General features: G+C 46.3%; 2 protein-coding genes across 3 annotated transcripts in view; one reads left to right on the top strand and one right to left on the bottom strand.

Moving 5' to 3' along the window:
* The window catches only part of PANK4 (pantothenate kinase 4 (inactive)), a 32,594-nt gene extending 28,822 nt beyond the window's left edge, over positions 1 to 3,772 (top strand). For both annotated transcript variants that reach the window (XM_083752577.1, XM_083752578.1), the window contains exon 19: positions 441 to 3,772. In XM_083752577.1, the coding sequence (XP_083608703.1) occupies positions 441 to 654 (214 nt within the window). In that variant the 3' untranslated portion in view covers positions 655 to 3,772. The remainder of the gene's footprint in view (positions 1 to 440) is intronic.
* LOC310850770 (putative glutamate receptor) lies at positions 1,728 to 25,803 on the bottom strand. The gene is made up of 12 exons (XM_083752691.1): positions 25,465 to 25,803; positions 25,114 to 25,178; positions 22,579 to 22,686; positions 17,327 to 17,358; positions 16,360 to 16,422; positions 15,061 to 15,240; positions 13,179 to 13,405; positions 11,412 to 11,503; positions 11,033 to 11,250; positions 8,643 to 8,868; positions 4,774 to 5,021; positions 1,728 to 3,147 (listed from the first exon to the last, which is right to left on the bottom strand). Exons 3-12 carry the CDS (start codon positions 22,649 to 22,651, stop codon positions 3,052 to 3,054), a joined length of 1,455 nt encoding a protein of 484 aa, XP_083608817.1. The 5' UTR covers positions 22,652 to 22,686; positions 25,114 to 25,178; positions 25,465 to 25,803; the 3' UTR covers positions 1,728 to 3,051.
* Between the last annotated feature and the right edge of the window lie 862 nt (positions 25,804 to 26,665).

Below are 26,665 nucleotides of genomic sequence, written 5' to 3'. Positions count from 1 at the left end.
AGGTCGGCGGTTCGAATCCCTGTGACGGGGTGAGCTCATGTTGCTCGGTCCCTGCTCCTGCCAACCTAGCAGTTTGAAAGCACGTCAAAGTGCAAATAGGTACCTCTCTGGCAGGAAGGTAAACGGCGTTTCCGTGCACTGATCTGGTTCACCAGAAGCGGCTTAGTCATGCTGGCCACATGATCCGGAAGCTGCCTGCGGACAAACGCCAGCTCCCTCAGCCTATAAAGCAAGATGAGCGCCGCAACCCCAGAGTCGGTCATGACTGAACCTAATGGTCTGGGGTCCCCTTACCTTTACCTTATTGTAGCTATGAGAGACAGAATAACAACAGGAAAACCCCCAGAAACCCAGTTAGGTGTGAGAAGGCCTGCCCAGGTTTTGTGGAGTTGAGCGCTTTCCCGTCCCCCACTCACCAAGCTCTCTGCATCTTATTTCAGCCGTCTAGACAAAGGTTTGGCCAACCTGGTCCGGGAACGGAAGACCGACCTGGTCATCATCGAAGGAATGGGCCGCGCCATCCACACCAACTACTATGCAGCCCTCAAATGCGAGAGCCTCAAGCTTGCTGTCATCAAGAACTCTTGGCTGGCCGATCGACTCGGCGGGAAGATCTTCAGCGTCATTTTCAAGTACGAGGTGCCCCTCAAATGATCCGGGCGAGGAGAGACTCCAGGGGGTGAGCGACGGCTGGAAACAGGACTTGCACTAGTTTTACTTTAATTGTAAAGAATGTATTTTTATTACCACAGGGAAAATGAGTTCACACAATTCCGTATTTATATTGTGCTTTTATGATTTAAGGAAAGCGACAATATGATTCATTATTTATATATATATATATATAAACACACAAACACACACAATTGTTCATATATATATATATATATATATATATATATATATATATATATCTTTATATAGATATATATGTGTTTGTGTGTGTAATGGATTATGTATCTCACTCATATTGTTCTGGGTTTTCTCTTCATTTTTTTTGGTAAGTGCTTATCTTAATGCTGTGGTGTTTGCGATGGGAAAAGACTTGATTTTTTTCTTCTGTGAGACATTCATATTGAAATATTTAAATGCCAGTGAAGAATCTCTTTTTATATTTTGGCCTAAATATACACCAGCCATTTACTTGGCAGATACCAAATAGAGTTTTTAAAGAGCTGAAGGAGAAGTCTGTTTTTGCTTTTGATCCAAATCCTTTGCTCCCATTCCCCACCCTCACTCAGTAGGATTTTCTCAGAGGCTGCAGGCCTGGAAGAGTTGCTTTAGAAATGTGAAGCAGGAAAACTAGCTCCAAGGGACTGTGGCTCTCAAGCTTCCCCTACCGCTACCTCACTCTTTAAATCTGAAGCCCCACAGGTTAAAATAATCCACAAGGTCTGCAAAGCCAGCCTGAACCGGCAGGCAAAATTGGCAGCTGCTTGTGAACCGATTGCGTATCACAACTAAAAATGAAAGCTTCTAAGGAAAGCTTCTAAGGAAGCTGACTTGAGTTGAAAGTATCTTGTCCCTTTTCCCTGTTCCTCCAAAAATCAATTTGCTTTCTCGTTTAATGCATTTATATCCCACTTTTTTCTCCTAGCAGCTACCAGATTTGAATTTGGTCTCCCAGGTCCTAGTCAAACACACTTAACTACTGCCGGACACTGGCGCTCTCTCACACTTGGCAAACTACAGACTTTGACGTGTAGATATACATACAAGGAGGCAGCTTGGTCATAACTTGCTTTTATTTAGATGACTTTTGTGATACATAAAAATGTTGCTAATTCTTTTGTTCCGTTTGTAAGGCAAGGTGGTTGGCTTGCAGAGAGGGTTTTAGAAGAGACTTCTACAGGGGGAGAGAGAGAGAGAGACAGCTCTGTGTAGCGGTAGCTTGTATCCTAACTTAATCTGCCCTTTCGTTTTAAATCCTCAGTACATATTAAAAGATGTAACTTGTGGTAGACCTTTGTGCCCTCTGCTGTTACAACCTGGGCCAATGCTGCTGTCTCCCAGATGCTCATATGCTACTGCAGTTTGTGAGCAAGCTTGAACGCACACACAAAAAAGGAAAAGCTGTCGGAACTCTAGATCACACTGCGCAACACAGTCAGGGACACTGATCTCAGTGAGCTTAAGCGCATGCAAATCTGTGCTGCATTGAGGCATTTGGGAAAGTTGGTACTAGTCCTTACTACAGCTGGGGGCACCTGCCAGCTCTTTTGCGATGGAAGCACTTCCTAGCTTCATCTGCAAAACCTAGGCTTCCGTTAAGCATTTGATTAAAAACACCACCTCCTTCTGAGCAACTTGTCAGTAACACAGCTGAACAGGTCCACAGGAGTGCCATTTAAGGCTGCTTATACTCAGCACTAAATGCAAATAATGCTCTGGGCCAAGGAAAGGTCAAGAAACACTTTCTACCTGCATCTGTTCTGCATGTTGAGCACACTTCCACGATTTATGTTTCTTGTAAGGGAGGAGATCTGCAGACACCTGAAACAACACATGCAACCCTCCCCCTAGTCTACAGCATTTCCTTCTTTCATTAGACTTGCTCTCAAAAAAGCTTGCTATGGAGCTCAGAACTGCACTTTACTCGCCACTGTGTCTGCCCACCCACACAACTCCCTAGAAGCCCAGTGGTGCTGCTGCTTCCCCTTAGACTTCCAAATGAATTATTTGCATAGCTTTCACTAAGGTTCTTCCAACAACTGCTATCAGCATTGGTCATCCTGCCAAGGCTGTGGTTTACAGACACTGGTAACATATACTCTGGAAGAGTGAAAATATTAAAACACCCAGGACCCAGGCGCTAGCAAGCCCCTGAACAAACTGGTTCAGTCGCCTGCGGTTTGCAACGTTACATATGGGGAGAGGGTTTAGGGTTTGTGTTATTACAGAGAACCTACGCTAGATTTTAGCCAGACACCCCCTCTATTGTTAGGAAGAGCTCTCAAGCGAGCACCACTAAGTAATGCATAGTAGAGTTGCTTTTAAAAAAGGGGAGAAGAAGTTCATTAAGGTTTGGCCTTTTGCTTTTCCTACATCGACTCATGGCTTCGATTTCCCTGCACTCTCTTGCGGCGTCCCTTCTCTCGGCCGGAAGCGTTGGCTCAGCTCCTTGGTGAACACGGCGCAGCAAGATTTCTAAACACAAGGAAAGGCAGAGAGAATGATAGTGCTGTGGTTTTTTCCCCTTCCCCTTAAGGATGGGGAAATATGTGCCCCTCCAAATATTGCTGGTCTCCCATCTCGCATCATCTCTGACCATTAGGCCTGGAAATCCAATGAGACCTTGGAGAGCCAGAGACTCTCCACACCAACCTTCAATGAAGCACCACCTCAAGGAGTTTAAATGTAAATCAGAAATTCCACACGTGCATTACTTTTTCTTTTCTTTTGGTAAGCCATTAAGTTTCTAGTACAAGAAAAGTGGGCTATGATATATTGCTGCGTCGCGATCAGCTAACTGAACATCTGTAAAGTTAGAGGGAAGGGCAGTGTGACAACAGGAGGCTGGGAGGCCTGTCAATTAGAAACTGCTGATTTCCTTTACAAACTCTCATTAAGGTTTGCTGAGCAGTTGGAGGTGATTGATGGTGGTACAAAAACGGTTCGTAATAAAACATTTCGCAAGGGAACCCCACAATTGGCAAAAGAGCGTCCTGCAGGAAATTTCTTTTAAAAAAAAAAAGTAGAAGAAAAGTCGCAATGTTCCCTAATGAGCACCTTCATTGGAAATAAAAACGCAGCGGCAGGTCAGTTCACATGACCCTTAGCGTGTGATGGAATGTTGTTTTTCTGGGTATGTGGCAAGCACTGAAAGCCTCGCAGGAAACAGTGTGAGAGCAGCAGATCAATGCACATCTTTGTGCATTGTGTGACTTAGCTGAAACACTGCGGGAATTCGGTAGAGTGGGGGGATGAGGAGGGGCAGTTAGCTCAGGGGTAAGATGACATGTTTTGCATGAGCAAAACCACCAGGTGCAATCCCTGCCATCTTGTCAAAAGCAGTATCAGGTAGGAAGGTTGGGAAATGCCCATGGGAGATCAGAGGGGTCACTCCTAAGCTGGAAGGTAGTCTTTCCCCCACATGTATCTTGTGGCACAAAGCATCCTACTATGGATGTGAACCAAGCACCAGGAGCACTGGGAAATTTTGCTTTCCTAGTGGTAGGGAGTTAAAGTTGAAGATTTCCTGCCCTAAAACCTGCCCCCAAATGCTCGATAACACACACGACTTCTCACTTGTCCAGTTGAGGGGTTTCCTGAAGTTAAAATGAAATTTCTGGAAAATGTGCTGGGAAGGATATTAGTAAAGTTTAAAAGCTTCCTTTAAACCTTGTTTAAAATAGAGGAAAGCTACAGAAGACCCCCAGGATCAATTCCAGGCCTCTGAGGCAGGTGGGCGGAACCTTTGGCCCTCCAAGCATTGCTAAACTGCAACTCCCATCATCCCTGCCCATGCTTGATGGGAGATGTTGTTCAGGAACATCTCCTGCTCTGAGGGGTGCTATCAGCCCTCCCCATCGGTAAGAGGAAAGTGCAGAGCAATAACTCCTACACACAACAGAATATCCTGGAAGCCCCCCAGGGCTTTAAATTATTCAGTTTCTTTCAAGGCAAGGGGAAAACCTATTGGCCACCCACATCACACAAGTAAAACACTTTCTCCCAGGTAACCCTGCAAGTATACGGAGCCTCTGACCGCATCCTAATGGATGATAAGCATTGCACTGATGGTCGGTGCAAGAAATCCAACGTGCAACTCACCTTCTCCTGATCTGCAGTGTGCCGGCTCTTTTTGGATAGCTCAACCACAGCGATGACCATTCCCAAGGCAAGGCCCAGGGCAAGGAAGAGGAAAATCCCTCCCAGCGCTTGAGGCTTCAGCGGGCTCCACTTGTCATGATCTTCATCAGAGCAGCTGCTCTCCCACCACTTGCTCTTGAGGTAGTCGAGATCGCCAGATTCTCCGAGCTTCAAGATGGCCACGGACAGTTCGTTAGTCCAGGGGGATCCTAGGAGTGGACATGGATTAGTAGAAGGGTCATCACTTCTTGGCTTAACCCAGGGGTAGGTCACCTGGTGCCCCCTCCAGATGCTTAATTCCCATCACCTCTGACCTGAATCTCATAGAATCCAGCAATGTCTGTAGGCACCATTTAGGCCAGCCCAGCCTTAAACAATTTACAGGCAAAGCTTGGAAGAGGGCTACGTGCACCCAAACATCAGGCTAGAAACTAGATAAGGTATACGTCCTATCGATCTGCTCTCCCACTCACACAAGGATTTTAGATGTAGCATCAACCACCACCGTTTAAAGAAAATCTCAAGCACTTTACTCAGCAAGCATAAAAAGATGGCTGCTCCTTTTCAGAGTTTGTGGCACACTTTTAGTCTAGCCATATGCAACCCTTTGTCCCAATTCTTGAACACAAGGTGGCTTTGCCACAGGATGTCTAGCTCTAAGGTGCTTCAGAACTGGCTCTGTTGAGCAGCTTTGCTTCCTTGACCATGCCTTGGCATGCTACTAGTCCTGAGTACTGTGGACATCTGCTTGAAAATGCCAGCTGTGATGGCCATCACAAGGCTGAGCAACGCGGTCTGGGATTTTGCCTTCAGGTCATCTCCTAACGCTCCCATAGCTATTGCCCCGCAGCCGTTATAGCCCTATTACTCTCAGCTTCCACACTTTATGTTCCTTCCAGATCACATTTGATTTTCATGATACAAATTCCCCACTCTTTGAGATAGGGGGTGGGTGGTGTGGAAGAGAGCTTTTGGAAACAGAGTAGGCAATGCAAAGTCAATAATAAAATGTAACACTTGTTTAGTTTGCATTCATTACCCCAAACCCATTATTTCCCACCTACCCCTTAAGTTTCTGTTTATTTACCGCTCCAGCAAAAAACATCTTCAGTGTTCAACTACAAGCCATAGACCTTTTGGCTGGTTTCCCCAGGTATTGCCCCCAAACTTTTTCCAAATTATCCTCACACTACTTTTATAAAAAGTGAAAGCAGAACCGGGATGAAGAACTCTGTGTCATTTTCTACGCAGTACTAGAAGTGCAAGACCCAAGTCCAATGCCACAAAACAGAGAACAAGCCTTGGGTTTTATGTCAATTATTCATTTACGCTGGGTGATAAGCCAAAGGGTGGGGGCAAGAAGGGGAGAGAGAAAGATGGCAAAAAGCCCAATTCTGTACTTAAGTGATTAGAAGGTGCCAAGCAAGCAACAAGCTAACTCTCCACACCCAATTCATCACTTTTGCCAAGCCTGCTTTGACATCCAGAAGGTTGACTATAGCTCAGCAAAAAAAAAGGCCAGTCACCCTTAGAATATCTCCTGGTGTTCCATTAAGATTCCCATGTGTTCCAATTAGAGCTTGAAGCAGATACAAATAAGTGCTGGTGTTGACGTTTTCAGCATTTGATGGGCTTTGTCATCGATGGGCAAAGCAAAATTGCAGTTCTCCAGAGGGCAGGACCTGAACCAACAAATTCCAGTTACATGGAAGGGGTTTTTAGCTAAGCACCAAGAAGAACTTCCTGGCAGTACAAAAAGTGTTTGACTGTGGAACAGACTGCCATAAGAATATAAGAAAAGCCATGCTAGATCAAGCCAGTGGCCCAACTAGTCCAGCATCCTGTTCTCACAGATGCCTATGAGATGCCTGCAAACAGGACCTGAGGGCAATAGCAACTCTTCCCCACTTGAGATTCCCAGCATTCAGAGGGCTGTTGCCTCCAACAGTAGAAGCAGAGCATAGTTTTCAGGGTTAGCAGTTCAATCCTCCATGAATTTGCTTAACCCTCTTTTAAAGCCATCCAGGTTGGTGGCCACCAATCCTTGGAAGATGGAAGTCCCCTCTAGATATTGGTTAGGCTCCAGTTCCCATCAGTCCAGCCAGCAGGGTCAACAGTCAGGAATGGTAGAGGGTTGTAGTCCAACAACATCTAGAGCAGTGTTTCCCAACCTTGTGCCTCCAGATGTTTTTGGCCTACAACTCCCATCATCCCTGACCACTGGTCTTGCTAGCTAGGGATGATGGGAGTTGTAGGCCAAAAACATCTGGAGGCACAAGGTTGGGAAACACTGATCTAGAGGACAGCCTGTGGTAGACACTCCTTCGCTACATATTTCCAAGTAAGGACTGGAAGGTCACCCATTGGGGATGCTGAAGCAGTAGGTTACCTGCATCAGCAAGGACTAGATGTCCTATGTCATTTGAACTATGAGCCTAAAGAAACAGCAGCCTCTGTGCTTCATAGGCCCTTAGAACAGTGTTTCCCAAACTTGGGTCTCCAGCTGTTTTTGGACTACAGTTCCCATCATCCCTGACCACTGGTCCTACTAGCTAGGGATGATGGGAGTTGTGGTCCAAAAACAGCTGGAGACCTAAGTTTGGGAAACACCACCTTAGAGCTTTTGGTGGATTTAAGATTTAAGGCTCCTATCTGCAATGGACATTTAAAACAGTATCCTACCACTGCAAGCAAATGTGGTTCCCCCCAAAGCATCCTGGGAAATGTAGTTTGTTAAAGGTTCTGAGAGTTGTAAGCAGAACCATATTCACAGAGTTGCCTGGGAAGAGCAATTGCTCTTTTAAACTACTCTGCAAATTGTAGCTCTGAGAGGGACTACTAATAACTCCCTGCACCCTTAATGAACTACATTTCCCAGGATTCTTTGGGAGAAGCCAGTAGTGGCATGATGCTGCTCTACACGTATCATGTATAATGCAGGTGGGGCCTAAGTCTGCATGATACCTCATCCTCTGTTGCATCTTAAGCTACCGACTTTTCCATCACAAATAAGTTTATTCCGCCCTCCCCGCTCTCCTTTATTTTCCTTTTTTAGCTTCACATCCAGATTGAAGAAGATTCCAAGTGAATTCAAAGGGGTTGGAGCCAATGCCAGCCCTGCTCAGACCAGACCTACTGAAGTTAATGGGCATCACTAATTACGGTCCGTTAATTTAAATTGATCTAACTCTGATGAGAACTTAGTTGGGTGCGCCCCCAAAAGCCAACTTGCTACCTTTCAGTTGGCCCTAATACAAACCAACACAGCATTAAAAAATAAAATAACAACAACAACAACAATAATAATAAATAAAGAATTACCAAATTCTACCCAAAGACTGGGTAGGCAAATGCCAAAGAAATGGAACGCACTGCAAGAACAAAAGTCAGAATCGCTGCTGAAGATGGTTGAGGAACCCCTAGCACACAGGGCAAATGTGGCCCTCCAAGCCTTGCTATCAGGCCCTTGGATTCCCCCCCCCCAAGCTATACCTCCTTTTTAGCAACATCCTTTAACAGCCCTGACTCACACCCTTCTTGAGTGTTTTGGCCTGGCTGGAATGTGCCCTTGAACTCTGTGCCTCTTGCTTGCATGGAAAGGGAACAGAAATGTGTGTGTATGGGTAAAACTAGCCTACTCTAGAAAGGGAACATTTTGCTTTGCCCACTAAGGCCTCCGGCACCACTTGCCATTAATATGCGGCCCCTGGAAGGTTGCTCAGGAGTGTATGTGGCCCTCTGTCTGAAAAAGATTCCCTATCCCTGGCTTAAGACAATCAGGTTGCGATCTGAAACATCTCAGGTCCAATTCTTGGTTCTTGTTGGCTTACCTTTTGGTGTGGCGATGCCAAACCCCCTTGCCCCTATGACCTCTGGAGAGCGGATCAGGTTGCAGTGCTGAGCAACAGCAAGGTCTTGAGAGATGGACTCTCCGATGAAAGCATAATTCGAATCCAGCACACGCTGAACTGCCTCCTGGTAGCTCTTTGCGAAAGCGGTGTCCTTCTTCTTGTTCATGGACTCGTAGACCAGCTGCTGGATCGGGTTCTTGGAGTTCTGCAGCCACAAGTGGATCACATTAGGAAGGGCTTCCTGGATAGCTCAGTTGGTAAGAGCATGGTGGTGATAACACCAAGGTCACAGGTTTGATCCCCATATGGGACAGCTGCATATTCATTCCTGCATTGAAGGGGGTTGTACCAGACGTTCCCCAGGGCCTCTTCCAAATCTACAATTCTATGTGTGATGGCCTGGGATTCAGAGTCAGATGCTGAACCTGAGGGATCCCAGCCTGCACAGGATTCCCCGCCTCCAGAACCAGCTGAGCCAGGGCTGGGGCCTGAGCCTGAAGGTTCCTCACCTGTCCTGGATCCTCAGGTGCAGGCACCAGCTGAGTCTGCTCTGGCTCCTGAGGTGATGGAGGACCCATTGCCTGCAGGTGCTCCACTCCCAGCCCCATCAGAGGAAGCTGAGGTTGCTAACCCTCCAGCCTCTCCTGAGCTGCAGAGGCTCAGGGCAGAGAAGCGGAGGGAACTAAGTTCCCACAGGAAGAGTGCTCACCTCCAGGCCAGGAGAGGCAAGTCACCAGAGGATCAGGGCTGCCCTATGGCTCGGGGCAGATAAAAGCCAGCCAGCCCCAGCCCCAAGTTACAGAAGCAACGTTGTTGGTCACCAGTTCCTGCCTGAACCCTGCCCTGCACCCAGCCTCAGCTTTTATGGTCTGCCTCCATATTGCTCCTTCAACCTCGGACTGGACTTGGACCTCGCTTCTCAATGTACCCACGGGACCAGCACACTGTGATTCTATGAAAAAGAGCTGCCATTTACACAAGTACGTGCTGAGCAGTTCGCACAAGCATGTGCAAACAAGCCTTTGTAATTTGAAGAAGCCACGGGGTATTCAATAATGTCAGGGGTTGCCAAGGCACACCCATGCATACAATGGTACCATTTAGGTGTTCCCCTGGCACCCACAGACCCCAATTCCTGCCCCACTTGATCACAAGGTGATGCAGAAAGTTACTTTCTTTTCTCTTGAAAACTACACAGAGCCAAAGGAGGACTTTGGAAGAGTATTTCCTACTTCCCCTTGCATGGGACTCACAACGACATGGGGCCCACCAGATGTCTGAGATTTTAATTCTGATGAATTGACCTGGATGGGCCAGTCCACTACAAGTGGTTTGCTGAGTCTAGAAGCGCCAACTTGAATAAAACATATGGGGGAGGAGCAGGTGAGGCCCACCCTGCATAACCAATCACATGACACGGTGCATGCACACCATTTGAATGGCAATGCCAGTCAACTTTTTTGGGGGGAGGCCCAGCCCCCTCAAATATTTTATGGGGGGGGCAGAGGGAGCTGAGCCTCTAGGAGTTGGCTCCTATGGCTGAGACCAACCATATGCCCTCCTCCTTCAAAATGACATTCAATCTTTCATTGTTCATTTGCTTGGTCCGTTTATATAGTGCTATAAATGGGCACGACTCTCCACAGAGTAAAATAAGGAGCCACGAAAGGTGAAGAAAACAAGTAACAGCAACATGTTACCATGATAAATTGTGTCGAGGGATGCATAGATGGGTGGAAGGAGCCCTTCAAAGGAGCAGTGTGCATGGAGCGGGCAAAAAAGCAGCCCTCTAGATTCCCAAGTTTATTCCCATTTAGAACCTGTGAAGAGCATTGCTGGATGAGGCCAAAGGCCCATCTAGTCCAGCATCCAGTTCTCATTTTGGCCAACCAGTTGCCCCACTGGGAAGCCTGTCACCAGGACCTGAGTCCTCTCAGAGGACCTGAGGACTCTCAGCACTCATGTTTTCCAGAAACTTGTATTCTATACCAAGATTTCCCAAACTTGTGCCTCCAGCTGTTTTTGGACTACAACTCCCATCATCCCTAGCTGGCAGGACCAGTAGTCAAGGATGATGCTGGAGACCCAAAAAGAGCTGGAGACCCAAGTTTGGGAAATCTTGTTCTATACCAGGCATAGGCAACCTCGGCTCTCCAGATGTTTTGGGACTACCATTCCCATCATCCCTGACCTGTTAGCTAGGGATGATGGGAGTTGTAGTCCTGAAACATCTGGAGGGCTGAGGTCGCCTATGCCTGTTCTGTACCAACCGCATTTGGTATAAAGTCTGCCAAGGTCTCCATACAACTGGTTTTTGCTGTCTTACCCCAGGGCTGAAATCCCTGGCAGCCAAACATAGCCAAGCCCACCTTGAAATACTGGAGTGTCGAAGAGCTTTCCATGGTCCCAAACTCCAGATGGCCCTGCTTCACCAGGTCTTCAAAGGTCTGGATGGAGACCTGCTCAGAGCCCGACTCCAAAACAAAGCTGAAGCCAGCGATGTACGCGGTCAGTAGCACAATGCTGAACAGCCACCAGATGGCAGAAATTATCCGTACAGAGAGAGACTTGGGTCGGGGCACGGTACCTGCAGGGAGGAAGCAAGAGCATGGGAGCATCAGAAAGCACATCAGAAGTGCTTAAACGTTCAATGGAAGTGAATGCTAGAAGATTCGGGACAGTCAAAAGAAAGGACTTCTTCATGCACAGTTGGAACTATGGGACTTTGGAGAATCTCCCAGTGCCTACCTTGCAAGGTGAACGCCCCTACTCCAAACCACAGGCTGTTCATGAGCGTGAAGCTGGTCTCTTCATTTCCATCCCATTCGCAAGGGCTCATTCTGGAGTGGGGAGGCAGAAAGGTAAGGCAGTCATTCACCTGCCCCTGGTGGACACATGGCCTTCTGGCCGTTCCCTCATTGCGAGAAGTGAGCTTACAGGGAACCAGACAGGGCCTTCTCAGTAGTGGCGCCTGCCCTGTGGAACGCCTTCCCATCAGATGTGAAGGAAATAAGCAGCTATCTGATCTTTAAAAGACATCTGAAGGCGGCCCTGTTTAGGGAAGTTTTTAATATTTAATGCTGTATTGTTTTTAACACTCGATTGGGAGCTGCCCAGAGTGGCTGGGGAAACTCAGCCAGATGGGCGGGGTATAAATAATATATTATTATTATTATTATTATTATTATTATTATTATTATTATTATACAATACAGGAGCACACAAGCTGTGTGCAACTTGCAAAAGAGAACAGGTGGTTCCTTTTCTTTTCAGATGAAAAGTGGCTGTTCCTAGACTACGGGTTTGTGCAGCATTCAGGAGCAAGAAAAGGGAGGAGCTTCACCCCCCAACTCCACTCGAGCCCAGCAGTGACTGGCACCCACTGGATGTGATAGGGCAGAAGGCCCAGCAGTGGGTGGAGTCAGAATCAAGGACAGGTACAGCCGCAGCCAAAGGAACTAAACTATGGAACTCACCCCACAGCCACCAATTTGGAGGGCTTTATAAGAGGTGGGTGGAATGATCCAGCAGGCTTGATTTATTTCCTATATCTTTTGCCTCCATCCTACGCCTAAGAAGAAGCCAGGAAGCCTCTTTGGACTGGCTGTGAGTAAGAAGGGTCAGCTGGTGAGGGGCAGGCTGCAGTTGGTGGAGCAGGACCCCATGAGCCTGAATGGGCCATCTTCCTCTGTGCCAGCCATTTTTTCCATTGAAAATTGCCCTCTCTGTGGGCGACTGCAGGTGGAAAAGCACCCTTGGGGAGGGCAGTTGTTACCAGAGAAGGGAAAAACTTACCCACCCCAATATGACCTTCTGCGTCTGTATTTAATGAAACATGAAACATTCAACTCTTCACTAGAATACCGAAAGGTGGACCAAGCAATAAATAAAACAAAGCTGTGAAGTCATTTCTGGCTCATCTTTTTGGGATATAGACAGTATATCCCAAAACTGATTAGAAAAATACATAACCAGGTGGAGACGTGTGGTAAAAATCTGCCAATATATTTGGGCTATGGTGTGCTTTAATACACACATCCCAGCTGTTGTTACTTTTATTTAAGTTATATGCCTCTTCTGTCAACCTGAGAGGAGAATTTTACCACACATTCCTCAGATGAAGGAGTGTGGTAAAAAAATAAATCACTAATAATATTATTTTATGAATCCACTGATGTGTCTGGTCTTTGTGATGTGTTTACAGGCACATGAAGTAAATTATCAAGGCTGTAGGGTTGGGGAGGTCACCTGCTTCTATCAACCTGAGAAGAGAATTTTGCCACATTCCCCTCAGCTGAAGATGTGTGATAAAAAACTGGTAATATTTTGTGTCTCTGCCCATATGTCTGGCTATCATGTCTTTACATATATATACTGTGCTTAATAATAAGTCACTTTACTCATAAAAATGTCTCAAAGCGACTTACAAGCACAACTATCACCATTTTTTAAAAAGAAAAGGGGGGGACCTGCTTCTTCCTTTCTATCATCTGGAAGAGAGAAGAGACATTTCACCTGGCAGCGAGGAACAAGCAAAGGCTAGAGAACAGGTAAGCCACCAGGATGCCACACCAGGTCTCCTTGCTGAAGGGGGTCAAGAAATGGAAGAGGGAAGCCTCCTCAAGGGACGTGTCCTTCTCAAGCAAGATCCCGATTCCTGTGTACAGGAAAGGTTGGGTGAAGTCAACGACATCCTCTCTCACCGATGTGATGGTCAACGGAGCAACCGCCAGGTCAGCTTCCTACCAAAAGGGTAGATAGAGGTGGCAGAGGACTGTTTCTCATACAATGCCATTAGATTCCACACACATGCACAGATCTCTGTTTCCCATCTTCGTTCCCAGTCGATAGCCGTGCGTTTCACAGTTTCCCAAAGGAGAATTATGACACTGAGAACAGGGATCCAACAGATTGGGATTTTCAGCCCTCAGGGTTGGGGGGGGGTCTACTTCAGAAATCCAGGATCCACCCATGCATGTGTCATTCGATCCTAAATATTTGGGATACTTAAAAAATAATAATAGAATGGCATTCGATGCATTCCTTCCATCAGTGCAAAGTATTTTGCCTGCACAACAGAGCTTCCCCTCTGTTGAATGGTCTCTTTAAATTTGAAGGTTCATTATTGTTCCCCAAGATGTGTATGTCTTGAAGGGCCAGAGCAAATAACGTGACCTAGTTTTACAGCTGTGAAGCAGTATAGCAGGTGCTGTTAAGGTGTGGTAATTAAGCTGTTGGATATAGTATATAAAGAGCAGCACCTAGCTCTCTCAGTACCTTGGGGGATGGGTTGGTGGTTGGGTCATGCTTATTGATATATTATAATTAATGTAAAAGGGGTTTTTGTTATTAAAGTTATTTTTGCATTCCTTGTAATGTGTGGTCTCCCCAGCACGCCTTCTGCAGCGCAACTAATCTGCAAATAGCCAACACCCTCTCCATGCCTTTCCCTCCTCTCTTAAATTTGTTCAGGGTACTCCCCCCCCCAAACCTCCAGATCAGATTTGGGGAGGGTGCGGGGAACACACAGGGAGAGGAGAGGGAGAGTAAGTTATGCAAATGGAAATCCTTGCACTAACCAAACGAGTGTATTAGAGACAGCATGTATATTCCCAGAAGAAGATCTAGAACTTTTAACAAATCTGTTGATAGCAGCAAAAGTCTGCATTGCAAAGAAATTGTGGGGAGGGGGAAACAAGTAATACCCCGACAATATTAAGACCGGATTAACAAATTCTAGTTTATCGTAACAGAAATGCAGAATTGCCATCCAAATAGCTTTATGGGAATACGGTCTCTGTTCGTTACATACTGGAATGACAAACTTCAAGAAAATATCCACTCGTGGAATGTTTTTAGCATTGCGGCAGTTATGTAAGCATAGTCTGCGTCTGTGGCAAAACTACAAATCTGTTTCTTTTAGTAAATATTTTCTAATAAGAGAGACAGAAGATTGGCAGGGGGACAGAGCCAGTTGCAAGATTGCATGGCTCCCCAAGAGTTATACATGTAGAAGACACACATGTCCAAGTCCAAATCTGCAACTGTGGCGCTAGAGGTCAGAGATTCTAATGCAAAACGAATGGCTGGCAGAAGTAAACAACAGCCTTGTCAAAAACGACCCATTCCTGGAGAAACGCTGCCCACCAGTACAGGCCATAGTTCTTCAACCAGCGGGTCAGGACCCATGGGCAGGTGGTGAGGCGTTCCCAGGTGCTGGGAATATGCTGTTGCCATATTGGACTCCAGTTAAGACTGATCAAACCAAGATGTCTGGGCTAGAACATGTTCTTCTGATGAGGTTTTCCTTTTATCAATTTCCACGAGTGCTGCAAAGTGGCAGTAGTCTTTTTCAACAGGAAAGATGCACAACACACACGCTCAACAGAAAGCTTACCTTCCTCACAATCTCTCCGATCATCCCGGACCAGTTTCCTCCGGCACTCAGCGCTCCGTACCTCCCGTCCTTGACGATGCCCACCTTGTATTTGAAGTGAAGCATTTTGGAGAGCTTCTCCAGCAGGTCGATGCAGTAGCCCTCGAGCTCTGTGCCTTTGGCCATCACATAAGGCTTTTCCTATGGATGAGGCAAGGGGAACCTAGCTAACAAGGCATGTCCGCACATGGTTGCGTTGACCAGGGCCCCAACATGTGAAAGAAAGAACCACCAAAGACCACAGGCAAAGCTTCATGGGTCAACCTAACCCCAGCTGCCTGCGAGGTGCTGCCAAGTTTTCATCAGCTATAAGACAAGCTTGCTGGATCAAGCCAATGGCCCAACTTCAAATATATGTTGGAAGTGTAATGAAAAGGAGGGGACATTTTATCATATGTGGTGGGATTGTAAGGTAATTAAAAAATTTTTGGGAAATGATTTACAACGAATTGAAAAAAATGTTTCATTTAACATTTGTTAAAAAAACCCGAGGCATTTTTGTTGAGGATTGTAGGGAAAGACCTGCCAAAAAAGTTGAAAAACATCTTCATGTGTGCGACAACGGCCGCGAGAGTTCTGGTAGCACAAGGATGGAAGACTGAAGAAACCCCACTAAAGAATCATGGCAAGAAAAATTGACGGACTATGCAGAACTGGCAAAACTGACATATAAGCTACGGGACAAGGATAACTGTGACTTTAAGGATGAATGGGAACCCTTTACAAAGTATCTGAAGACGCAACAAAGCGAACTGGACTCCTTGGCAGGTTTTGAATAAACATTCACAAACCTTTTATTGATAATAATCAGCTAAATAGTTTGAGGATCTATACAACTTTGTAACATGCAGAAAACAGCATTCTTAGAGAAACCAAAGACTGGAACTGAGGGAAGTCCGGGGTGGGGTGGGGTTTTGTGTGGGAGTGGGGGAGGGAGGAAAAATGGGGGGGGGCAAGGATGATATGTTTTTGGATAATATGTCTTGTTATAATTTTGAATTTTTTTTTAAAAAAAAGCCAATGGCCCAACTTAGTCCAGCACCTTGTTCTTACAGTGGACAACCAGATGCCTGCAGGAAACCCAAAAGCCAGACATGTGTGCAACAGCACTCTGCCAACCTAGGATTTCCAGCAACGGGTATTTGGGGGCAGTCAGACTCAGCTACATTAGTAAAGAGAAGAAAAAAACTTTTGATATGCGTTATAACACCACAACACTGTGGAGTCCCATCTTTCGCAAAAGTTGCCAAGCTGTCTTACCAGGATGGTTGTGACATAGAACATTGGGTAGTCCTTCCCGCCTTCCCCAGCAGAGGCGGAGTCCTGCAAACAAAATCATTTGTTTACTGGCTGCTTTCTGGACAGAACCCTCACAGGGCAACAAATGATATGAACAGGCAGCTGCAAGTCCATTGATTTTAATCTATCTAAAAAGTTTATCTATCTATCCATTAATTTTAATAATAATAATAATATAATAATAATAATAATAAATGAAAAAGTTTTATTTATACCCCGCCCTTCCTGGTTCAAAAACTGGGCTCAGGGTGGCTAACAACAAATTTAAAACACTTAATTGTAAAAGGAGCATAAAATACAGTATAAAAACATTAATAACAATAAAATTCAAAGGTCAGAAATCAATTTAGAGGAAATCCATCTAATAAGCATTAGATAATCGCCAGGGCTAGCTGGCTGAATTAGTCCTACTTGGGCCAGTGAGGAGACCAGGGGAGAATTGGCTGTGAAGGGAAATAAAAGATCAGGCTGAATTCAAATTAAAGGCCAGGCAGAATAGCTCTGTCTTACGGGCCCAACGGAAGGAGGTTAAATCCTGAAGGGCCCTAGTCTCATGGGACAGAGCATTCCACCAGGTCAGAGCCATCACTGAAAAGGCCCTGGCCCTGGTGGAGGATAGTGTGACCTCCTTAGGGCCCGGGACCTGTAAACTATGGTTATTCATGGACCATAAGGTCCTCTGCGGGGCATACCAGGAGAGGCGGTCCCTTAAATAGGAGGATTTTAATAGGAATAGGCCGTTGGAACAGTGAAGAAAGCTGCACGCACACATGCACACACACAGCACTTGGACAATACTTGCATCTCTTTCTGTTAATACATGGGGCCATCCTTCCTGCCCCATAACCTGGCTCAGCATCTAACACTGGCGTTCAAGTCCATTCCTACCCCGGACAATCCACACGCACCCAAAGGGACAGACACGTACCCTGCTGACAGAATCCCCATCCTCCGCAGCGTCTGTGAATTAAAACAAAACAACAAAGGAACAGTGAACTTATCGCATTCTTGCAACCATCAATGGAGGCTGCCATCCTGCAAGCGGAAGGTCACCAAACTCTGATAATGCCCCTCGCTTGCCTGGGCAGAGGACAGAAAGTGTGTGTAAAAACTTCCCCATTGCACCAAGGAAAATGTTGCATTTGCTTCCCCACCCCTTTTTCCACCTGCGTGCCACTGGCATGTGGCCTCCAGAAGGTTGTCCACAGGGCAGGGCAGCGCCTGAGCTGGAAAAGCTTCCCCCAACTCTGGCCTGAGGAAATCAAAATACCAGCTTGCCTGGCAGAGAGATGAGGACATTCCAGAATCCTGGGGACCAAATCTCTCTCTCTCTCTCTCTCTCTCTCTCTCTCCGTCCCACCCCTCCCACCTCTCTTTTTAAAGTGTTTATAGAAAAGGTTCATCAATTTTGCCTCCTCCGTCTTGGACTGAACTCTAAATTACGCCTCCTCAAAAGGGGCTTTTACTCACACCACGACAGCTCTCCATGGAGCTACAGAAAGGCTCAAAGGAACCCCCTTGTTCTCATTCAGCGCCCGCTCGTTTGAGCCAGCAGGAGTTCCTTTGGGCTCCTTTTTGGAGACCTGCGCAGGGGCCTTGGACGGGAACAAGTGGCCTCATTGAAGCCTTCAGTACCCCCCACTGTGGGAAGGGGGGGTGCTCAAAGCACCATTGTAGAGAAGAAGAAGAAGAAGAATGCCTCCAAGCTTCTTATTATTTAGTTGTTGTTTTTTAAAGAAAAAGGCAACGTCCTGAAAGGAGCCATAAATAATCGCATGGCAGCCATGGCCAAAGTTCGTGACAGGGACATTTGTACAGCGCCCAAATCCAAAGGCTGATCTTTTCTGCTTGGATCCCAGAACAAGCACCGTGGAGAAAGGAGGCGCAAGGTGGCATGTGTGAGTAGAAACCTCACAAAGCAGGAGAAGCCGCAGAGCATAACGCCGTGTGGCTTTCTGGTGGGGGGGGGCTGATATGAAATTATGAGACTGTGCCACAGGTTGTCCTGTGTGTCATATGTCCTGGCCAATTAGGGAGCTGTGTCTGAGAGATCGTAGCCTATCAGGGAGCTTTGCACGAGCAGGGAATGAAGGTGTGATTAATTCAGGGTTGACCCCCCCCCCCATGTGTCCTGTTTTGCCGAGGACTGTCCTGCAAAAGGGAAGGGCTGCAGAACAACTGTGTCGCATGACAAATTCAAACCCTGGCATCTCCAGATGGGACTGAGAGATATGTTGGTCTGAAACCCCAGGGAGCCAGTTAGTGTGGATGATGCTGAGGTAGATGGACCGATGGTATAAGACCGTTTAAGGCAACTTCCTCATTATAAGCTTCCTGTGTCCTTATGCATTTGAGGGATCAAGGCTGATTTAAGGTAAATAAGGAAAGATCACAAGGGCTGAGGCTTCCATCAGCAGCATCAACAGCAAGACTCAGCTGGTGCATAGGATCACTTGCTCCCAGCCTAACCCACCAGGGTGAGATGTATTTAAATTATAGTCTGCTTCTAAATTTGCCAACTATACATAAGCGGTGAACATATGCAAATGCTATGCAAATCTGCGTTCTCCGTTCTTCTGATTTTTGGCAACGCCTAAATGGTCACCCTGTGTTCCTTCCCAGTTGAGAGCTACCTCCCTTGGCCGGGTGCCAAATACGAATCTTCCATATTATTCCAGGTCATACCATAGTAGACCCATCAATCTACATGGCTGGTAGCGTTTTTCCAGGGTTTGGGAATGGGAGATTCAAGATTTGAACCCGGGTCCTTTTGCATGCACAATGTGCGTTCCACCACTGAGCTAGTTATTGCCTACGGAATCTCAGGGAGGTTCGTTTATCCATTGGTACGGTTACAACTTATTAAAGAAGATGCAGGAGGAGAAAGTGCCCAGGCCAATATACTACAACCAGCCTGGTCCAAGGAGCAGGAACATAGGAAGCAGACTTGTACTGAATCACACCATTTGTCCACATAGCTCAGCACTGTCTACACTGACTGGCAGCAGCTCTCCAGCATTTCAGGCAGAGGTCTCTCTCGCAGCCCTACCTGGAGATGCTGGGAATTGAACCCAGGACCATGCGAAGGCAAAGCAGGTGCCATAACAATGAGCTATGGCCCTCTCCCCATCTCCCAGTCTCCCTAGCCCCTTCCTGGCAGATCTCCCACCTCTGTTCAAATGTTTTTGGCAAATGCCATCCATCAAACAGCAAGAGGAGCTCCTCTGGGAAGTAAACTCTCGAGCCAAGCGTCAAAAACGTATTTTGGCACACAGAGAAAAACAACAGAGCAGCCTTCTAATTCTGGGAGAATAGCAAACTAAGCTGGACTTTTACCCCTAGAATGGCAGCGTCGTAAATTCTTCAAAGTTCAAACTTCCCAGAGATCTGTGGAGCTGCCAATTATGAAAATTTCCCGCAGAACAACTAGATCAAAGTAAAACACTTTGTACCATTTTCACTGCAGCTGCGTGGAAATGAGCTTCGCAAAACCTGCCTCAATAAATCAAAACCTTCTCTCTTGGGGGTGGCGGGGAAGTTAATAAAGATAATTTTGTTAAGCCGATCTGCTCAAAACAGTTATTGAAATCAGATTTTCACTCCCCACCCCACCCCCAAGGAAAAAAACTTTGCTTTCGGCAAGATAAACAACACTTTATATTTGAATTTGCAAACAGAATATCTGAGTCAGTCTTCAAGGTAATTGCTGGGACTTTAAAGCACAGCATATTTTTGTTATTATTCATATTGGTCATGCATAGGAGCAGGTGGCACTGTGGTCTAAACCACTGAGCCTCTTAGGCTTGCTTATTGGAAGGTTGGTGGTTCGAATCCCCTCGATGGGGTGAGCTCCTGTTGTTCGGTCCCAGCTCCTACCCACCTAGCAGTTTGAAAGCGCATCAAAGTGCAAGTAGATAAATAGGTACCGCTCTGGCGGGAAGGTAAACGGCGTTTCCATGCGCTGCTCTGGTTCGCCAGAAGCGGCTTAGTCATGCTGGCCACATGTACTCCAGCTCCCTCGGCCAGTAAAGCAAGATGAGCTCCACAACCGCAGAGTTGGTCATGAGTGGACCTAATGGTCAGGGGTACCTTAACCATCCGGGAGTCCTTTACCTTTTACCTTTATGGTGAATAGGATCTGAATGATCCACATTTTAAAGCTTCCCTGATTGTGGAAGGTTTCTAATGCACCCTTCACCCTGAGGTGCTAATATTCTGCATGCAGGGAGGTACATTTTCTTCCTTCCTTTCCATACTCGCCACAGGGACGAGTATGCGGCCCTCCACCTGCCCTCTGAAATGGTATGGCCTCAGGTGTGCTGAGGATTTCCCAAAGACAGCTGGAAGTTTTAAGGAACCCCTTCCTGAATCAAACCATATGGTCCAACATTCTGCCTACAAGGTCAGATATAGAGGCTTCAGGAGCTCAGAAACATAGAAAGCTGCCTTATAGCGAGTCAGACCTTTAGTCTATCTAGTTCAGTGTTGTCTACATTGACGGGCAGCAGCTCTCTCCAAAATTTCAGATGGGACTTTGTCTCTCTCTCAGCCCTGCTTGGCAGGTTGAATCTAGGACCTTCTGCATGCAAAGCAGATGTGCTAACCACTGACTTACAGCCCATCTCTTAAGACGTAGGATGCTGAGTCAAGACTAGGATCTGTTGATGCATCTTGTGGCAGGGAGTTCCATATGTTTAGAGTGCATTGGAAGGTGGCAGGCTCTCCTTCATTGGGCGTTTTTGGATGACCATTTGTCTGGGATTCTTTAGCTGTAATTGCCGCATTAAAGGTAAAGGGACCCCTGACCATTAGGTCCAGTCGTGACCTACTCTGGGGTTGTGGCGTGCATCTCGCTTTACTGGCCGAGGGAGCCGGTGTACAGCTTCTGGGTCATGTGGCCAGCATGACTAAGCCACTTCTGGCAAACCAGAGCAGCACATGGAAACGCCGTTTACCTTCCCGCCGGAGTGGTACCTATTTATCTACTTGCACTTCATGCTTTCGAACTGCTAGGTTGGCAGGAGAATTGCCGCATTACTGGGGCTTAATAATAATAATAATAATTATTATTATTATTATTATTATTATTTATTTATTTATATCCCGCCCTCCCCAGCTGAAGCCGGGCTCAGAGCAGCTAACAACAGTAAAATGATACAACATTCTAAAATCATTTCATTATAAAATCAGTTCAAATCAGATTAATGGCAACCATTGGGCTAGAGTTCTATGAAGATTGCCAAAGGAGGGAGTCAGGCTGTGCCCTGGCCAAAGGCCTAGTTGAACAGCTCTGTCTTGCAGGCCCTGCGGAAAGATGTCAAGTCCCGCAGGGCCCTAGTCTCTTGTGACAGAGTGTTCCACCAGATTGGAGCCACAGCCGAAAAGGCCCTGGCTCTGGTTGAGGCCAGCCTAACCTCTCTGTGGCCTGGGACCTTCAAGATGTTTTTATTTGAAGACCGTAAGTTCCTCTGTGGGACATACCAGGAGAGGCGGTCCTGTAGGTACGAGGGTCCTCGGCCGTATAGGGCTTTAATGGTTAAAACCAGCACCTTAAACCTGATCCTGTACTCCACCAGGAGCCAGTGCAGCTGGTATAGCACTGGGTGAATGTGATCCCGCTGCGAGGACCCTGTAAGGAGTCTCGCCGCAGCATTCTGCACCCGCTGGAGTTTCTGGGTTAGTCTCAAGGGCAGCCCCATGTAGAATGAGTTACAATAATTAAGTCTGGAGGTGACTGTCGCGTGGATCACAGTGGCTAGGTCAGGGCAAGAGAGGTAAGGAGCCAACTGCTTAGATGGCAGAGATGAAAAAATGCCACCTTTGTTATAGCTGCAATCTGCGCCTCCATGGAAAGGGAGGTGTCGAAGATTACACCCAAACTCTTAATGGACGGTGCTGGCACAAATTGCGCCCCCGCAAAAGATGGGAGTTGCCCCCCCCCCCATGCCATATTGTCCCGACCCATCCCAGCTTGGACTAGATGACCCTTTGGATCCCTTCCAATGCTACAATTCTATTATCCATCATGCCTGGCCCCTTCCTCTCCTACACCTCCATTTCAGCTTCTGGCCTTAGCGTGCAACACATACGCTTCCGACTGAACCTGAGGCCTTCAGCATTGCAAAGGAAGAGCTTTTGTAAACTGGGTCATAGAATTCAAGACGAGTTTTCTTTTCTCACCTATCCAGTTCAGTTTTCCCAGCAAAAGCAGAGTGGTGCACACGCCAAAGGCGACTCGGAGGGTTTTGTCCATCAGCTCAACTTCACCGCTACTGATCGGGGGAGCCTCTGTTGGCAGCAAAATGCAAATCAGGCTGTTGCAATTTATTGCACAGGTCTAGGGCATATCTGTTGGTGCAGGGAAAGATAAGCATTGGGGCGGAAGGGAATTAAATCTAGGATGCCTCTCCCCCCAAAATAATCCCCATGGAAATCAAGCACCAAGGAAGATGGTTCTGGCCTTAGCATTCTCTCTCTCTCACTCACTCGTTTCCAAATGCGGGAAAGTTTTGCGTCTCTATGTTTTGTTAATATTCAGGGAGGGTATTCAGTCGTGAGTCTGAAAAGATCTCCAAAGCGATAAAGTCCCAGCAGGACTGTACTACAAGATTCTCCTGCACCCCCAGAATTATGCAAGTCCCTCTTGGGAAATGTCACCGTGGCACGAGGGGATCTGCTGGAAGAAGATTACTTTTGGGAGCTACACATCAGTCCTCTTCCAAAACTATGATCTGTGTAGAAGGAGGGCATGCATTTCAAATGATTTGCACTTGTGTACATGTAAAGAGAGAGAGAGAGAGAGAGAGAGACTCAGGGAAGCAGGACAGTTACAGAAAGAGGCAAAGGTACGGATGGCCGAACCTGTCAATTTCTCTACAGTGGTACATTGGTTTAAGAACAGCCCAGTTTACAAACTATTCAGTTTACGAACTTCGCAAAACCAGAAGTAGAGTCCTGGGTTGCAAACTTTACATCGGTCTAAGAACGGAAGCCGAATGGTAGAAGGGCACCGGCGGCAGGAGGCCCGATTAGGGAAAGCACACCTCGGTTTAAGAACGGCTTCGGTTTAAGAACGGCATTCCGGAACAGATTAAGTTCATAAACCAAGGTACAACTGTATTTCCCAGGGTTGTGTCCCATGCTAGTCCAAAATAGAGTTGACCCACTGAAGTGTCAGAGGCAAAGTGATTTTGAATTACCAGTTTCTGGAAACTGCAAGGAGGGAGTTCTTGTGCTCAGTTCCCATTTGCAGGATTCTCACAGACACCCAGCTGGCCACTGTGAAAACAGGATACTGGTCTAGATGGGCCATGTTATTATAACATGGATCTGTTAATTTCAATGGGTCTACTCTGGAATTTAGTTGAACGCAGCCCTTTGTTTCTCATTTTCCAATCTTAAGGTTAGTTCTGCACATGTACACAGCAGTGTGCTATTTTTTAAATACATATAAAAAAGTCCTCTTGAAGATTCAAAAGCATTTTAGTGTGAATTTCTTCCGATGCACACATTTTTGTATGCAGTTTGCCTAAGACACAGATTTTTGCAAAGCAATTTTCTCCAGTACAGTGCATTTTTTGTACGCTACCATCACAAACAGATGTGTTTTTATGCAAAACTTTACTCAGTAACTTGCATTTGTTTACATGGCTGGAAAACTATATTGCAGAATCTGGAGAAATGTGATATTTTTTTAAAGAAAAGTATCTGTTTCACTTTTGCATTTCATTTTCCAACATGCCGATTTGGGAGGGTCACCTTGAAATGCAAACTCGATCAAATTTGCCCCTCCAGCCCTACTGTGTACAGGTGGGGGTTGGAATGATATTCTACATGTGAAATCTCACAGAGCTTTAAATAATAAGATTGAGGCAATCGGCACATGCATAAAGTCCAGAAAAATGACCGTTCACTGGGACACCCTGGAAAATGGGGAGGATCCAGGCTCTGCAAGAGATTCCATGAGCTTCAAACCAAACTCAACCCCTCCTTTGCAGATTTCACCTTGATATTTGGCACTGGGTCACATTAGACAGCCACTTTGCTACCCTCAACTGATAACCTGGAGGCCAAATTAATCAGGCTTCCACAGTTCTGTCACTCATCCGCCAACCCAATGTAGATTAAAGCACTTATAGGACAACCTGTGCAATGAAAGCACTTCAAGACAACTCCCCCTCCCCATCATCCATCCCAATCTGTTTGTGGGAAGATTAGACACTGTTGGCTACATAGGAGGCACCCATTCTGAGCTCTTTCCAGAGAGGCTACCCAGCAATTTTCCACCCCTCTTCTTATTGCCCAAAGTCCTCTCTTTCTTTTTTTTTGAGTGTAGCAGGTAAGAATTGTGCAGCCTGCATTTACTACCTGAAAATTGTCACAGCCTCTAACTGAAAGTTTCCTGAGTGAGCATTGAGGCACATCCAAACTCCCTCCCAAGTTTGCATTGAAGATGGACATTTTAAAAATGGAAAATTAGCTGGAACGTGGAAGAGTGAAGACAAAACTCTAGCCCCCTACCAAGAGAAAAGAGATTGCATGGAATAGAAACCCGGGGGGGGGGGTGTTGCCAGGCAGAAGAGATTATGTTATTGCTAAGTCCACAGCATCTGGTGCTGATTGTTTGCAAAAGGAAAAAAAAATTGTGTCCAGGGGGGAAAGAAAAATGAAGGGGGGAATAGAAAAGGCAAGCTGACTTTGTTTAATTTCACTTACAGTTGGCGGCTCCTTTCGGCCCGGGACGGACAGCTCTTCAGCAACAGCAGCCCAGCAAGAAGGAACTGAGGAATGATTGCATAAATCAGCCACACCACAGACCCTCCTGCCCATTTCGGAGGAGGAGGAGCCCCAGTGGGGAGTGAAAAAGTCCCAAAGGAGGGAATGCTGTTTCAGTTCGCAGCTGGGAGAACACTTTGCACAGCGTTTAATTCCCCCATCACTCACACTCAGTTGAGGTCACCTCACTGCATGGTTTAGAAAGAGATGGACTCCCTGCCCTAGTCACAGCTGCTCACCCCATAAAGAGGGAATCATAACACATTCCTGTACCTGGGGATTGGGGTTTACCTGGGTTCAGTTTCTTAATTGCACCGCTTGTTTTCAGTTAATGCTTCTGTCCGACTCCTCCTGCTGCTCTTGAGTCAGTGTTAGAGATTCCAGGTTTCGTTAAGGTCAAATTTACAAGGAAGAAACAGGTAAAAGTGATGTCACTGCCTGCTGTTGTTGCCGAAAACATGAAGTATTATCTTGGTGTAGATTGATCACTGGCATGTTAAATTACTACATGCAAGGAGCATTTTTTTATTTTTTTTAAGTGAGGCATGCATCCTTCTGTATCCATATGATTCTCCCACCTCCCCAACACTGATGTTTGGCTTTAATCAGTGATGGGGAAAGAGGGGCTTCCTTGTGTTTACACATTGCCTCATTACCCTAAAAATGCTGCCAAAACCCCTAACGGTTAGTTCAGAAAAGAAGGCTGAGATACATGTGCAATATACAGTACAGGCACCTCTGTTGCTTCCAAGAGTGTGTTCATCCACACCAGCCTGGCCTCTGTGTCTCAAATAACCATGCTCTGTTGAGGGAAATGTATTTTTCATTCACTGTGTTCAGGTGTTAATGGAGGTAGACTTTTGTACATGGTGTGTATTAGATATGTGGGTAGCACTGAAACACCGTGTTCCCCTTACAATTGTATCGTAATTCCTCCGACCCCAACTGCTGAAGCAATTAACTCCCAATTCTGTGAAAGGTTGCTTTCTAGAGTGCAAATGTCATGATCCCTGTTTTCTGCAAGTGCATTCAATGGTTGAACTAGAAAACTAGACCCAAAGTGATTATGTACTTGGAAAGGTATGTAGTTAACCACACTGGTCACGATTGCTCTAGGCCTCCTAGCCTGCAGCACAACTTGGTCCTGCTTTTAAACCAAACTAAACTTTGCACCAAAAATGGAGAACAAGAAAGAAAAGGTGTTTAAAACAATAAAGGCCAGGCATAGGCAAACTCGGCCCACCAGATGTTTTGGGACTACAACTCCCATCATCCCTGACCACTGGTCCTGTTAACTAGGGATGATGGGAGTTGTAGTCCCAAAACATCTGGAGGGCCGAGTTTGCCTATGCCTGATGAAGGCAATACTTTTGTACTGGAAATGTTCGTGAAGATAAGACTTCCATCTCTGGATTCGCTGTCTTAAGGACATTTCATTTTATACAGCAAGACCAGCTTTTCAATGCTTTGGCTTTTGGGCTTATTGTAGTAC

This window comes from Podarcis gaigeae (genome assembly GCF_964106915.1).
Source record: "Podarcis gaigeae genome assembly, chromosome: 8".
NCBI classification, from domain to species: Eukaryota; Metazoa; Chordata; class Lepidosauria; order Squamata; family Lacertidae; genus Podarcis; species Podarcis gaigeae.
This window is presented reverse-complemented; position numbering and strand designations above follow the sequence as displayed.